Below are 11,252 nucleotides of genomic sequence, written 5' to 3' on the forward strand. Positions count from 1 at the left end.
CCTCCCACAACACAGGAGAATTATGGGAGCTAGAATTCAAGATGAGATTTGGGTGGGGATACAGCCAAACCACATCAAGAATAGACAGGTCAGCGGTATTGGGATCAAGAGACTGTGATTATGCAAGGGGGCCCAATATGTGGCTAGAGAAAAGTGATGGAGTCTTTTCAGGGGGATGGTGGAGAGTGTCAGTAGCTTTGATGCTGGAATAGTTGGGGATCAGCAGAGAAGTCAGGTTGTCAGCCCTCATCCCAGCTAGCATCCTGGGCCAGGGCTGTCCCCAGGGTGACTTTTCCCAGCACCAGAGTCCAGGGCTCTAACTAGGAAGACATTTCATCCTCTCCTCCAGTGAACAGGGGCCTGAGCCGGCTGTAGTGCTTCTGATTTCAAGGCCAGGTTGTTGGGGGGCTGAGATCGGCTCAGAAGGAGCTAGAAAGCAGGGGGACAGGAAGTGAGCTGACAGGGTCATTCCTACATATCGTTCTGGGGACAAATGTCCTGTTTTTTCTAATTGCACGTTCCCCTTTCTCACCCCATTGCTGGAGTCCGCTGCGATCTGGATTTATTATTAGTCAAATTCCATTATGGCAAACTGTTCAGATTCTTGGTGGCATTTAATATTGCTTGAGACAGGCAGACTGCTGAGCAAATCTCTGAGTGTGGCTTCATTAAAATGACTTTCCTGAGGGCCACAGTTCTCATTTCCACAATATAGCTTGTAGGGGGAGGGTGTGGCAGTTATTTGAGATATTGGAGACGAGCAAATTTTCATTTTCTGAATCCAGTATCTCAGTGGTAATGTGAAAAGAACAAGGAGAAACCCAGAGCGCTTTAGCATCTCTAGCAGCCTGCAGTGAGGAGCTCACATAAAGCTGGAACCAGTAATAGAGACTGTCAGTTTCTATATTCGACTTCCTGAGCAATCTCTTGTGTTTGTTTTCAGGGCTATGAGATACACATGTTTGATAGTGCCATGAATATCACAGCTTACCTTGGGAATACTACTGACAATTTCTTTAAAATTTCCAACCTGAAGATGGGTCATAATTACACGTTCACTGTCCAAGCAAGATGCCTTTTTGGCAGCCAGATCTGTGGGGAGCCTGCCATCCTGCTGTATGATGAGCTGGGGTCTGGTGAGTTGCGATTGCTGCCCGTTTCTATCTCCAGTTCTGGGGAAATAGCAAGAATGTCATATGGTTTGATGACCATGTGTCTTTCTAAAACACATTGAAGATATTCTCAGCTTAAAAGAAAATCATTTATATATCAGTTTGGTCAGGTAGTGATGTATTTAACAAATACTTCCTGAGCTGGACATGGTACAGGAAGCTGAGATTACAGGGGGACCGGATTCTGAACATAAAGTGCAAGAAAGGCAAGGCTTTGTTTAAAAAGGGAAACTCTAGGTTCACAAGAGTTTCGTTTGTTTTTTTGTGGGACTTCTCAGCACCTCTAAAATGCTAATATATCCTGTGGGTCCCCAAGCCAGTAGCTCATCTCCTTGTCATGGATTTTACATGTAAAATCATATAACTGATTTTACAGTGCACACCCCTGCCCCGCCCCGGCTTCATCTTACGCTTAGGACTGGAATTTGTCCTGGGATCTCTGTCTTATGTCTTATGCTGGGCCATGCTAGTGATGGAAGAAAGGACCCTTCCGTTCATACAGAAAGTCTGCTTACATTATAGTAGTTTGGCCAGGATTTCAACAAATGTTTTGCCACTGGTCTTTTTTAGTTCCATTTACTCTCAGCCAAGAACTAACCAGCGCTCAAGCCAAAATCTTGTGTTAGAGTTGCTAAATGTTCCGTCTCAGAGGGTTTCTCAGGGTGAGATCTCGTGCAATATTTATCCTTGGCACCCCCCACTAAGAGAGGGAAACACTGCCTGCCACTTCCCTTGGGAGAATCATAACATATTAGAGGTTCTAAGAAGGTCCTACAAAAACCAGCCCAACTCTTGTTGACCTAGTATTTCCTCAATAGAGCCCCATTTTTAGGCAAAACTAATTGGCAACCTGTGAAATATGCTTTGGGAAAAATTCCTGTGCAGACCCCTCCTGGCCACCTTTATGGAAACAAGGTTGTCAGGCAGAAGGGCTCTTGGCCGACATTTTGCCCCTTCATGTTCACCTTCCCCTTGGAAGTGGGGTGGCCGGGGGAGGGCGCTCATTCCTGGAGCTCCCAGCCTTCATTGTACCGACTTCCTCTTCACTGCTCTGGCTGAGCACACCCCCTTCATTAACCACTGCACAGCCGGAATAGGTTGGAACATATTAAATAAGATGTTGGCTAGCGTTTTTTTTCTGGCAAGGAAATAATGAAAGAAATTTAAATACAGACACGAATATTGAATGGTTAGATTAGGCTTGCAAGAAATGATTGTTCTCTGGCTCATCTTGATGAATACCCTGTCAAGGTGAATGCCTGGGGAGCGACAGAGCTTTCTACGTGAAGCAGAGACCTGGCCTGTGCCACCTCTCCCGACACCAGGGAGCAACCCCAAGCCTGTTGAGGCTCCTCATGGAGCCCTAGACTGAGGGAAGTCCAGTCTGTTTCCTTTGCCAAAAACTGATTCCTAGGTTTCATTTTCAAGTTCAGACTTTCCCTGGGATTTTTAACATGAAAAGTCTACCGTTTTCAAGGAGACTGGCCCCTACCCCAGCAGGATGGGACGTGGGGCATGGCTTTGCCCTAGAGCCCTGGTGGTACAAATCTATTAGTGAATCATCACAGAGCCAGTTTGTTTAAGTCAATAGGAAGGGGCCATCTTTGTTAGGTTATAAATGCCGAAACGGCTTTGCAAAGAGCTTTAGAAAATGTTAAATGTATATGGAAAGTTGTTTTTCTCCCCCACTCTCTTTTTCACTTAAGCGAAAAACCTCATAAAACTTCATGAGCTGTTAAGTCTGTATTGTGGTGTAGGAATCTCGTTTGTATCACTTAATGGAGCTTCAGGTAATTGCAGTTCAGAGTGACTTTGGTGCCAAGTAGGGGGAAATAATTGCAATCTCGTTAATTAGTGGTCTGATTTCACATCCTCTTATGTAAGGCAAGCAAGTGGTCTTAAGTAATAATGCTAATGAAATCAATGTTGATACCCCAACAAAGGTCTCCCTTCCAAGAGATTATCTAAATAACCAACAAAGCAGTGATTAGGAGTCTAATGTAATTACCGTATTTGCATGCACAAGGCCCTTGGTCTATCAGCTCATGGCAAGTAGTCGGGAAGCAATCAGGCATCACGCACATGCAGAAACGTCTCACATCAGACAGGCAGTTTGCGTAGCTGTGGCGATCGCCCAGCCTTTTTTGGTGGGTGGGGCCTTGAGGAGTCATCTGGTCTGTTCTCCTGCCCTCAGGTGGGCTTATTGCTGGGAACTTTGCCTTGGCAGGTGCAGATGCATCCGCAATGCAGGCTGCCAGATCTACGGATGTCGCTGCTGTGGTGGTGCCCATCTTATTCCTGATACTGCTGAGCCTGGGGGTGGGGTTTGCCATCCTGTACACGAAGCACCGGAGGCTGCAGAGCAGCTTCACCGCCTTCGCCAACAGCCACTACAGCTCCAGGCTGGGGTCCGCCATCTTCTCCTCTGGGGATGACCTGGGTAAGTGGGGCAGGGAGAGTGGGTTCTTCCTCCCGGGGCTGACCCCCACGCAGCCAATGACTTGATTAGGAAACACCCACCTTCAGCTCCTCTTTTGACACTAGAGGAGCTCTTCATCAGCCAGTGATTCGATTCCATGAGTTTCGGTTAAACCATTCAGAGCCCTTACTTTTTAACTTGTAAGTTAATTAAATTAAAATGTTGTATTCTCTTTGATTGTGTAGTTCTGGCCTGAAACAGGGAGCTTGCCTCAAACAGGAAGGGTAGATAGGCCCCAGGCTTTGAGACTCCCAGAGTATCGGAAAATCCTCAAGAATATCTGACCCCTGTCTCATCCTTCACTGACCTGGAGGTCTGACGTCTCTGGAGATCCTAACTTGAGATAAAAAATAATGCGTTCCCAATCAGCTTCTATCAAAGGAGGCCCTTCCGTCTTGCTGTTTCTCTTTCTGGTTGCTAGTGTAACCTCACCAGCCATTCTTTTATGTACCTTAACACAGTGGTCCCCAACCTTTTTTGCACCAGGGACCAGTTTTGTGGAAGATAATTTTTTTCACTGAACCAGCGGTGGAGCGGGGAGGGTTGGGGGATGATTTCAGGATGAGACTGTTCCACCTCAGATCAGCAGGCATTAGATTCTCGTAAGGAGCGCTCAGCCTGGACCTCTTGCATGCTCAGTTCACGATAGGGTTTGCGCTCCTGTGAGAATCTAATGCTGCTCCGATCTGACAAGAGGCGAGGCTCAGGCTGTAATGCTCTGGCTCGCCACTCACCCCCTGCTGTGCGGCCCCATTCCTAGCAGGCTGTGTACTGGTACTGGTGGCCCTCGGCCCGGGGAATTGGGGACCCCTGTCTTAACACATAGCAAGGGAAAAAGTAAGAAAGTTCCCGTTTTGAAATCTTTGCACAATGAAAACCCTAAATGCTAATTAGAGATAGTAGGATAGTAATATAATAAAGTGGGTGTGTTACGAGGCTTCCCCAAACTTAGACTAATGACTGTGAATGTACAAGTTTATTTTTTTCTGTAAACTAGTTATAATTATTTATCTATGTTTATAAAGACATTTGTATATGCCCCTTCACTGGTCGTCTGATGTCAGCTCTGTTCCCTTTCCTTGTCAGTTTCCTTTCTTGCTTAATAAGCCGGTACCTGGGTGCCTTGTGTGAATGGGGTGGCTTCTTTGCTTCTGCTGTTGGAGGCAAAATGAGTCGACCCGTCATCGTGCCCTGCGATAATCACTGAGTGTCGGTCGACACTTGGTTATACAGGATTATACCGGGGGTCACAAGGGGACAGCCGTTAGTCTGGGAAGCTGTCCTCAAAATGCTTAAACTCCTCCAAGATCCTTTTCCTCAGAGCAGTTTGGGTTCAGAAGAGAAAGCAGACACTGAAGTTCACTGTGCTAGTGTAGGGTATAGATAACTCAAACCGGGGAACCCAAACTACCCACTTAACTTTTGAGTAGGTAATAAGAGTCTTCTCCTGAGAAGCTTTGTTTTCCTAATTTGGCTAAGTTCAAACGACCATTAAAATAAATATGAGGATCCATCGATGGGTGGAAGGTGGCCAGGAGGGACAATGGGAAGCTGGGTTGGTTTCACAACTGATTACAGTGCCTGTCTGGTTATGGCATTGACCTTCTCAGCTAGAGGGTTGTGGTAGGGTTGAGGGGTGGGTAGAGTGGTGGGATGTGGGGTCAGGTTAAAGTATGTTGGAACTCACCAAGGCCTGACTGTTTTGTCTCTAGGGGAAGATGATGAAGATGCTCCTATGATAACTGGATTTTCAGATGACGTCCCCATGGTGATAGCCTGAAAGAGCTTTCCTCACTAGAAACCAAATGGTGTAAATATTTTATTTGATAAAGATAGTTGATGGTTTATTTTAAAAGATGCACTTTGAGTTGCAATATGTTATTTTTATATGGGCCAAAATCAAAAAACAAAAAACAAAAAAAAAAAAAAAAGGAAAGAAAGGAATGAATAAACTTTGTAGTAATCAACTGTGAACTTCAAACCAGGTTGATTTTAGTAACCAAATTGCTTTGATTTGACATTAATGTAGTCTTACAGGGCTGTGCTTGCTGGGCATGCTTTTAAGTCTGTGAGATAATTTCGGTTCAGTAAAATTGGCCAATCTTTTTATTTTTCTAAGACACAGAAATGTATTTAATAAAAACCTCGAGAGAGTGATGGGTGGAACCCCTTCTCCTTGAAAGTGTGTGCAGATATTCCATTTTGTTTGGATATAGTTTATAGGAAAAGTGTGTGGGTGTATTATGGGGGAAGGTTTCTTTATGTTATTTTGTTAATTTATTGGGACTCTGTGTAAGGCCAGGCTTTAGTGGTCATTAGACACCACATGTGTTATGAGCCCCTTACCCATAGGGTTGGGGGTGGGAACAGAAGCATTTTTTTGTTGCCATTCCAGAAGCAATCCATTTTTATTCACTTGTGTGTCATGTAATGGTCTTTGGCAGGAGAGAGCACTGAGTCATTGCTGGAGTTCAGTTAAATAGAGCTGCAGCTTGGGAAGCCCTGTAAGCCCACAGCTTCCTCTCTTATATTAATTGATGGAATTTTACTGTATGTGCCTCTGTACAAGATGTAGCTTTGAGAGCTACAGAATGATAACACTGCTTTATTACACACTGGTTTCATTGTCATTGCAAAAACTTACCCTGGTTGTGGGGGAGAGTTCTAGATCTGTGCCATGATCCATACACTGGCTAATAGAGTACATAATTTTTCCATTTTCCATTTTTTGTTTTTACTTACTACTGAAGGATCTCAAATGTAAAGTTATGTATTTGGTTTGAGATGGCCACTTATTGTCCTTAAAAATCCATACTGATATATGCTGTCATTTTGAATTGGGTCAGTGCCTTCTCTTTTTTTTTTCTCTTCTTCCATCTCCCTCACCCATGCCCCTACCCAATCTAAAGAGACAGTGCTGTACACGCTCATAGAGATAGAGAAGATCTAAAAAGTTGAGACTACTCAATCCAGTTAACAACAGCAGGAGCACTAGAGTTTGTTCATTCATTCTCTCTGCAAAACAAGCTGTGCTTTTTTTCTTCTGCCTTTAAAATGCCACCCGTGTATTCAAACCATGGCCACTTGATAGTTATGTAGAATCCATCGTGGGCTGATGCCAACCCTTTAGGCTTAGCGTTGTAGGCACCAATGTCTAGCATCGTTGTGACTTGTACTGTATGATTCTCACTGAAGAATTTCCTTTCAGCCAAGAAGCAGTGAGGTCTGGGAATATTCCAAAGTCGTGTCTCTGAATATGTGTCCTTGATATGCAAGCTTTGTAAAACCCCATCCCCCCTTAGGTGTGATGCATCACCTTCTCACAAGTGTTTAGTTTCTTTTAACCACAAGTGTCATTCTTGGGTGATAATATAGTTTCATTCTACTTAGGGATTGTTTGGAAAACAAAGAAAGAGCCAATTAAATTTTTTAGTTTTTGAAATTTTTATTTATATATATACACTTAGATGAGTATTTTAAGCTGTCGACCTTTAGTTTGCCATACGGGTAGGACTGTATTTCATTTTAACAACTGGTGGTAATGATAAGCCTTCTTTTAGCGTATTTTCTCTTCTTTCCTGTCACTCTCCTTCTTTAAGTTTTTTTTTTTTAAAGACTGGATTTTTTTTGGCTTTATCTTGTCTTACCGTAGAGATTTGTTCAAAACTCTAAGCCCTACCACCTCCTCTTTAATAAGCTCTTTAAATAGTTGAATCATTAACAACCTGGTGGGAGGCAAGTCATGTAATTGAACCACTAGGAAGTGTATTTTCTTTTCTTTTTCTGCCAACTTTTTGGTGGCATTTGTAAAAGCTGATATAAAAGGCTCTGAGATGTTATTTTCAGTTATTCCATAGGCAAGCCTTTTTACAGAGCATATGTCTCCAGTTGGCAGCTTGAGATATTTTCGAGCATCCAGTTCTAGCTACCAGTGCCTCCCAATGCTTAGTGCACAGTACTGTAGACTGGCCATCACCCCTCTCCTTGGAAAATGCCACTGTGCTGTTTGAAAAAAAAGCAGCCTTTTAGGGCTAGAGTATTTTATATAAACAGAAGAGCTAAGTTCCTGAAGACTAAGCTAGATAGCTGCAGCTATATGTAAATTGTATATTTTTATGAACTTTGAAGCACACACTCCTGTTTCCCTCTGTGTAGCTTTGTGGGGATTTCATGTATATATGCTCTCTGAAAGAATCCAGAGGTTGGAGTGCCAATAGGAAATGAAGACAAATGCCTTGTACTATGGGCAGCCTTTGAAGGTGACCAGATAACTGTCTTCACTGTGACCAATCGGAGTCCCTGCTTGCTTGTGAAGAAGGGGCTTTTGTACCTTGTCGGAAATGGCACCTCAGAAGTTCACACTGTGCAGGAAAAAGGTTTGATTCTCTCCTGGCATACATTAGAATGTCAGATGCTTGCATCCATGTGGACCACAATGGACCTCTAAAAATTGGTGGGCAGGGGGTTTGCTTATGAGTTTTCTCTGGAAACCGATTTTACTCCTGGATGTATTGAATGCCCGTTGAGCTTTATGAGTCCACATGGATAAAATGTCAGAGAATGGAGTTCTACAGAGGATTCCAGGAAGAGACCATGTCTGTGCAGTCCTAGTTCCAGACAGGTGAGAAGCTCCAGGAACTACTGGCTACCTTGACAAGCTGGGTAAATAGTTATCATTCTGGGTAACTGGTTGAAACTCTGACTTTTGGACAAGTAATTCCTGGGGTTCTGTCTTTGGTAGCGTCACCAGGGATATTTGGGTGGGACAGACAGGAGACACACAGCTGCCTGTTCTCTCCTGCCCATACTGTTTGGCCCACTAGATGAAGCTGTACTCAGCAATTTAGGGAAGGTAACCCTTCTCAGAACTGGCCATTTTCAGGGGAAGCTTGGGAGAGCAATAGTATGGTGAGCCCCTTCCAGATGAGCACCCACTCCTCCTTGGTGAATGCTGCCTTCAGATGCTTACCCAGTGGTCACTGCATCTAGTAATATTATTATTTCCAGTACACTTCCTTAGGGCAGAAACACCATCCTGTCAGGTTTGGTCAGTCCCTTCTCCATGAAGGGAGTCATGGTGAATTCCTGAAAATTTTCTTCCTTCTGCAGACAGTTGGATGAGTCCCTTAGAGAAGGCATCCAGAGATATAACCAAACTGAATATCACCCCATATTGATTTTAGGAGTTGACTCTAAAATTCTGTGCAGAATCTTGTGTTGGGATTGTATCTTGACATTCCTGTTATGTTATTTTTCTTAACTGGAGTGTGTGCTGCCTTTCAGGTACAATTTTTGTGTAATAAAAGCCAGTGCATTAAGTTTATATAGACTACTTTCTATGCAAGACTGAGATATGGAATAGATAGCAAGAGATATGTACTGCTGGGTACACGGACAGTAAGTGTGTTTTCAGATGGAGTACCAGCACCGAAAATGGGTTGAGGGAGGATGGGTTGTATATATGTTTCTGCCCACTAATTTTGAGCAGCCATATTATGAATTAAATCATCACAGCCAAGTAATAACCCAAGAATGGTATTAGTTTCATGTGTAATAGCTCAAATGGAATAAGCATGAATGCTGGAGTGGACCATTATCCTCAAATATTCTGTCACTTCTCATTTAAAGACTCTTGTTATGAACTATTAGAAACTTTAGGCAAAATCAAAAGTATTTGCGGCAAAATAAAGGCCTATTCTACTCTTATTTAAAGTGAAACACTGTATACTTGTTTCTCTCCAAAGTGAAATTAAGTATTTATAATTTCAATTGCCTCGATAAGTTTCCAAGTCACTGAAATCTGCTGAAGGTTTTACTATATTGTTGCACAATTTTAAGATAATTTTTGTCTCAATGTCAACTTTTTTCACTGAATAAAAATTTAACTGGGTCAAGAAAACACCTCTTTGAAAATCCACTGTCTCTGCGTGTCTCGAGTTGTTCTTTAGAGCGCAATAAAGATGGTTAACGCAGTCTCCAAACCCCATTTGATTGGTCTGTTTTAAAGGGATGTTTATTTCATAGATGAGAGAACACCAAGGCCTGGAATAATTTTGTTATTAACAAGCTGGTCTCAGATGGTGGATCCTTGAAGAACACGATGTCTTTGTGTTGGCTGAGGAGGGGGCAGATGTGGCTGTTTTGAAGTAAACAGAATTATTCCTTAGGGACAATGCCTAAAGTGGCTCCCTTAAATCTGTAACTACATTTGCTAAGAGACAGTTTGCTAAGAAGGCAATTTTCAAATCTAAGAGACGGAAGCACAGCAGTATAGAAGAGCTGTGTGTCTAAGAGCACTTCCACGGGTTTCCGTAGACAGACTTGTGGGGAGCACTGCATGTACCTACTATGGGCAGCTGAATGGCCAGCGGGCCCGTGAGTCAGGATTGGAGGCTGTGGAACTGGGTGGGGGAGGGAGGCAGGTTTCTAAGAATTTAACAGGTCTTCTGGTATGCTGCTTTTGTTTAGACACTGAGCCAGAGCCAAACCCTGAAGTATTATCATCCGGTTTTGTGAATGAAGAAAAGGAGGCATAGCAAAGTGAAGTAATTTAGGAGAAACCAGAGCATAAAGGGCAAAACCAGCCTCCCATCCCAGGTGCTTCTGATCCCAGATCCTCTTCTGAATCACGGTGCCACACCAGTGTCACAAAGAACACATTAGTCCAACACATTGCACCAAGCGAAATCCCAAGGGGAGACCTACCACCTGGGTGAGTTCATCGGTCATGGCATCACCCTTAGGTTTTCAGGCTTAGATAATTTTTGTCAACAGATGATAGTGAATTCATCTCTCATGGCCAAACACACCTTAACCAAACTCAGGATGCTGATATGCAATGTCATAATGTCCATTTGTGAATTCACCCTGGGAAAGTGTCCTGTACCCTACAATGTCCCTATGACCAGTGCATTCTCTCCCTGTAGGGAGATCTACCCCAGGAGCCAGTCACCACCAGAAGGTTGCTTGGAGAGCAGGGGCAAAGAATTTTTAAAGTAAGAGGGATCCGGGTTAGCATCGTGGTTGCCCAATAAATACTGAATGAATGAACCAAGGCTTGACGCTCCACGACAGGAATAAGCTATTCCATACAAACTTAGTTATTTGAAGCCGTCAGATTGCAACGCCCTGTATCCATTTCTAGTTAAAAGGATCTTGCCAATGGGATCTAATACTTTAAGTCCATGCACTGTGATTACCCTGGACGGGGCTTGGGCACGGCCCACATTGGTCACTCTGACTCATCTCTACATGTCCTGTTGTTGAGTAAGCTCTCCCACTCACGAAAACATTCTATAGCAAAATTAATGCATTTGGACTGAGTTTGAATCGACTCTTCCTGGCTAAGAGCCAGATTCTGACTACATCCATCAGCTATGGTTATTGGGTTCCCCAGCCCACAGCAAATTGAACATGGGTTGAGGCTGCTAAAGGCAGCTACTCTGAGGACAATAGAAGAAAGCCACGAGTTAGAGTTAGACTGCTGGAAAACCTATGTGAGAGAAAAAGGAACTCCAGCAAATATACTTATTGGGAATATTTAGCATAAAACCAGAGTCCTACACAGTAAGTAGCCCATCCAATTAGAATAATTATCATTC

At 43.5% G+C, this 11,252-nt stretch overlaps 1 protein-coding gene across 4 annotated transcripts in view; it reads left to right on the plus strand.

Annotated features, from left to right (window-relative positions):
- Positions 1 to 9,550, plus strand: part of SORL1 (sortilin related receptor 1) — a 282,584-nt gene extending 273,034 nt beyond the window's left edge. For 3 of the 4 annotated variants that reach the window (XM_058446962.1, XM_058446961.1, XM_032167742.2), the window contains 3 exons: positions 944 to 1,136; positions 3,400 to 3,612; positions 5,364 to 8,632. In XM_058446962.1, the coding sequence (XP_058302945.1) occupies positions 944 to 1,136; positions 3,400 to 3,612; positions 5,364 to 5,431 (474 nt within the window). In that variant the 3' untranslated portion in view covers positions 5,432 to 8,632. Of the gene's footprint in view, positions 1 to 943; positions 1,137 to 3,399; positions 3,613 to 5,363 lie in introns of all 4 variants that reach the window. The other variant, XM_032167741.2, reaches the window with a different exon arrangement.
- The last annotated feature ends 1,702 nt before the right edge of the window (positions 9,551 to 11,252 follow it).

This window comes from Hylobates moloch, unplaced genomic scaffold, assembly GCF_009828535.3.
Source record: "Hylobates moloch isolate HMO894 unplaced genomic scaffold, HMol_V3 SCAFFOLD_11, whole genome shotgun sequence".
NCBI classification, from domain to species: domain Eukaryota; kingdom Metazoa; phylum Chordata; class Mammalia; order Primates; family Hylobatidae; genus Hylobates; species Hylobates moloch.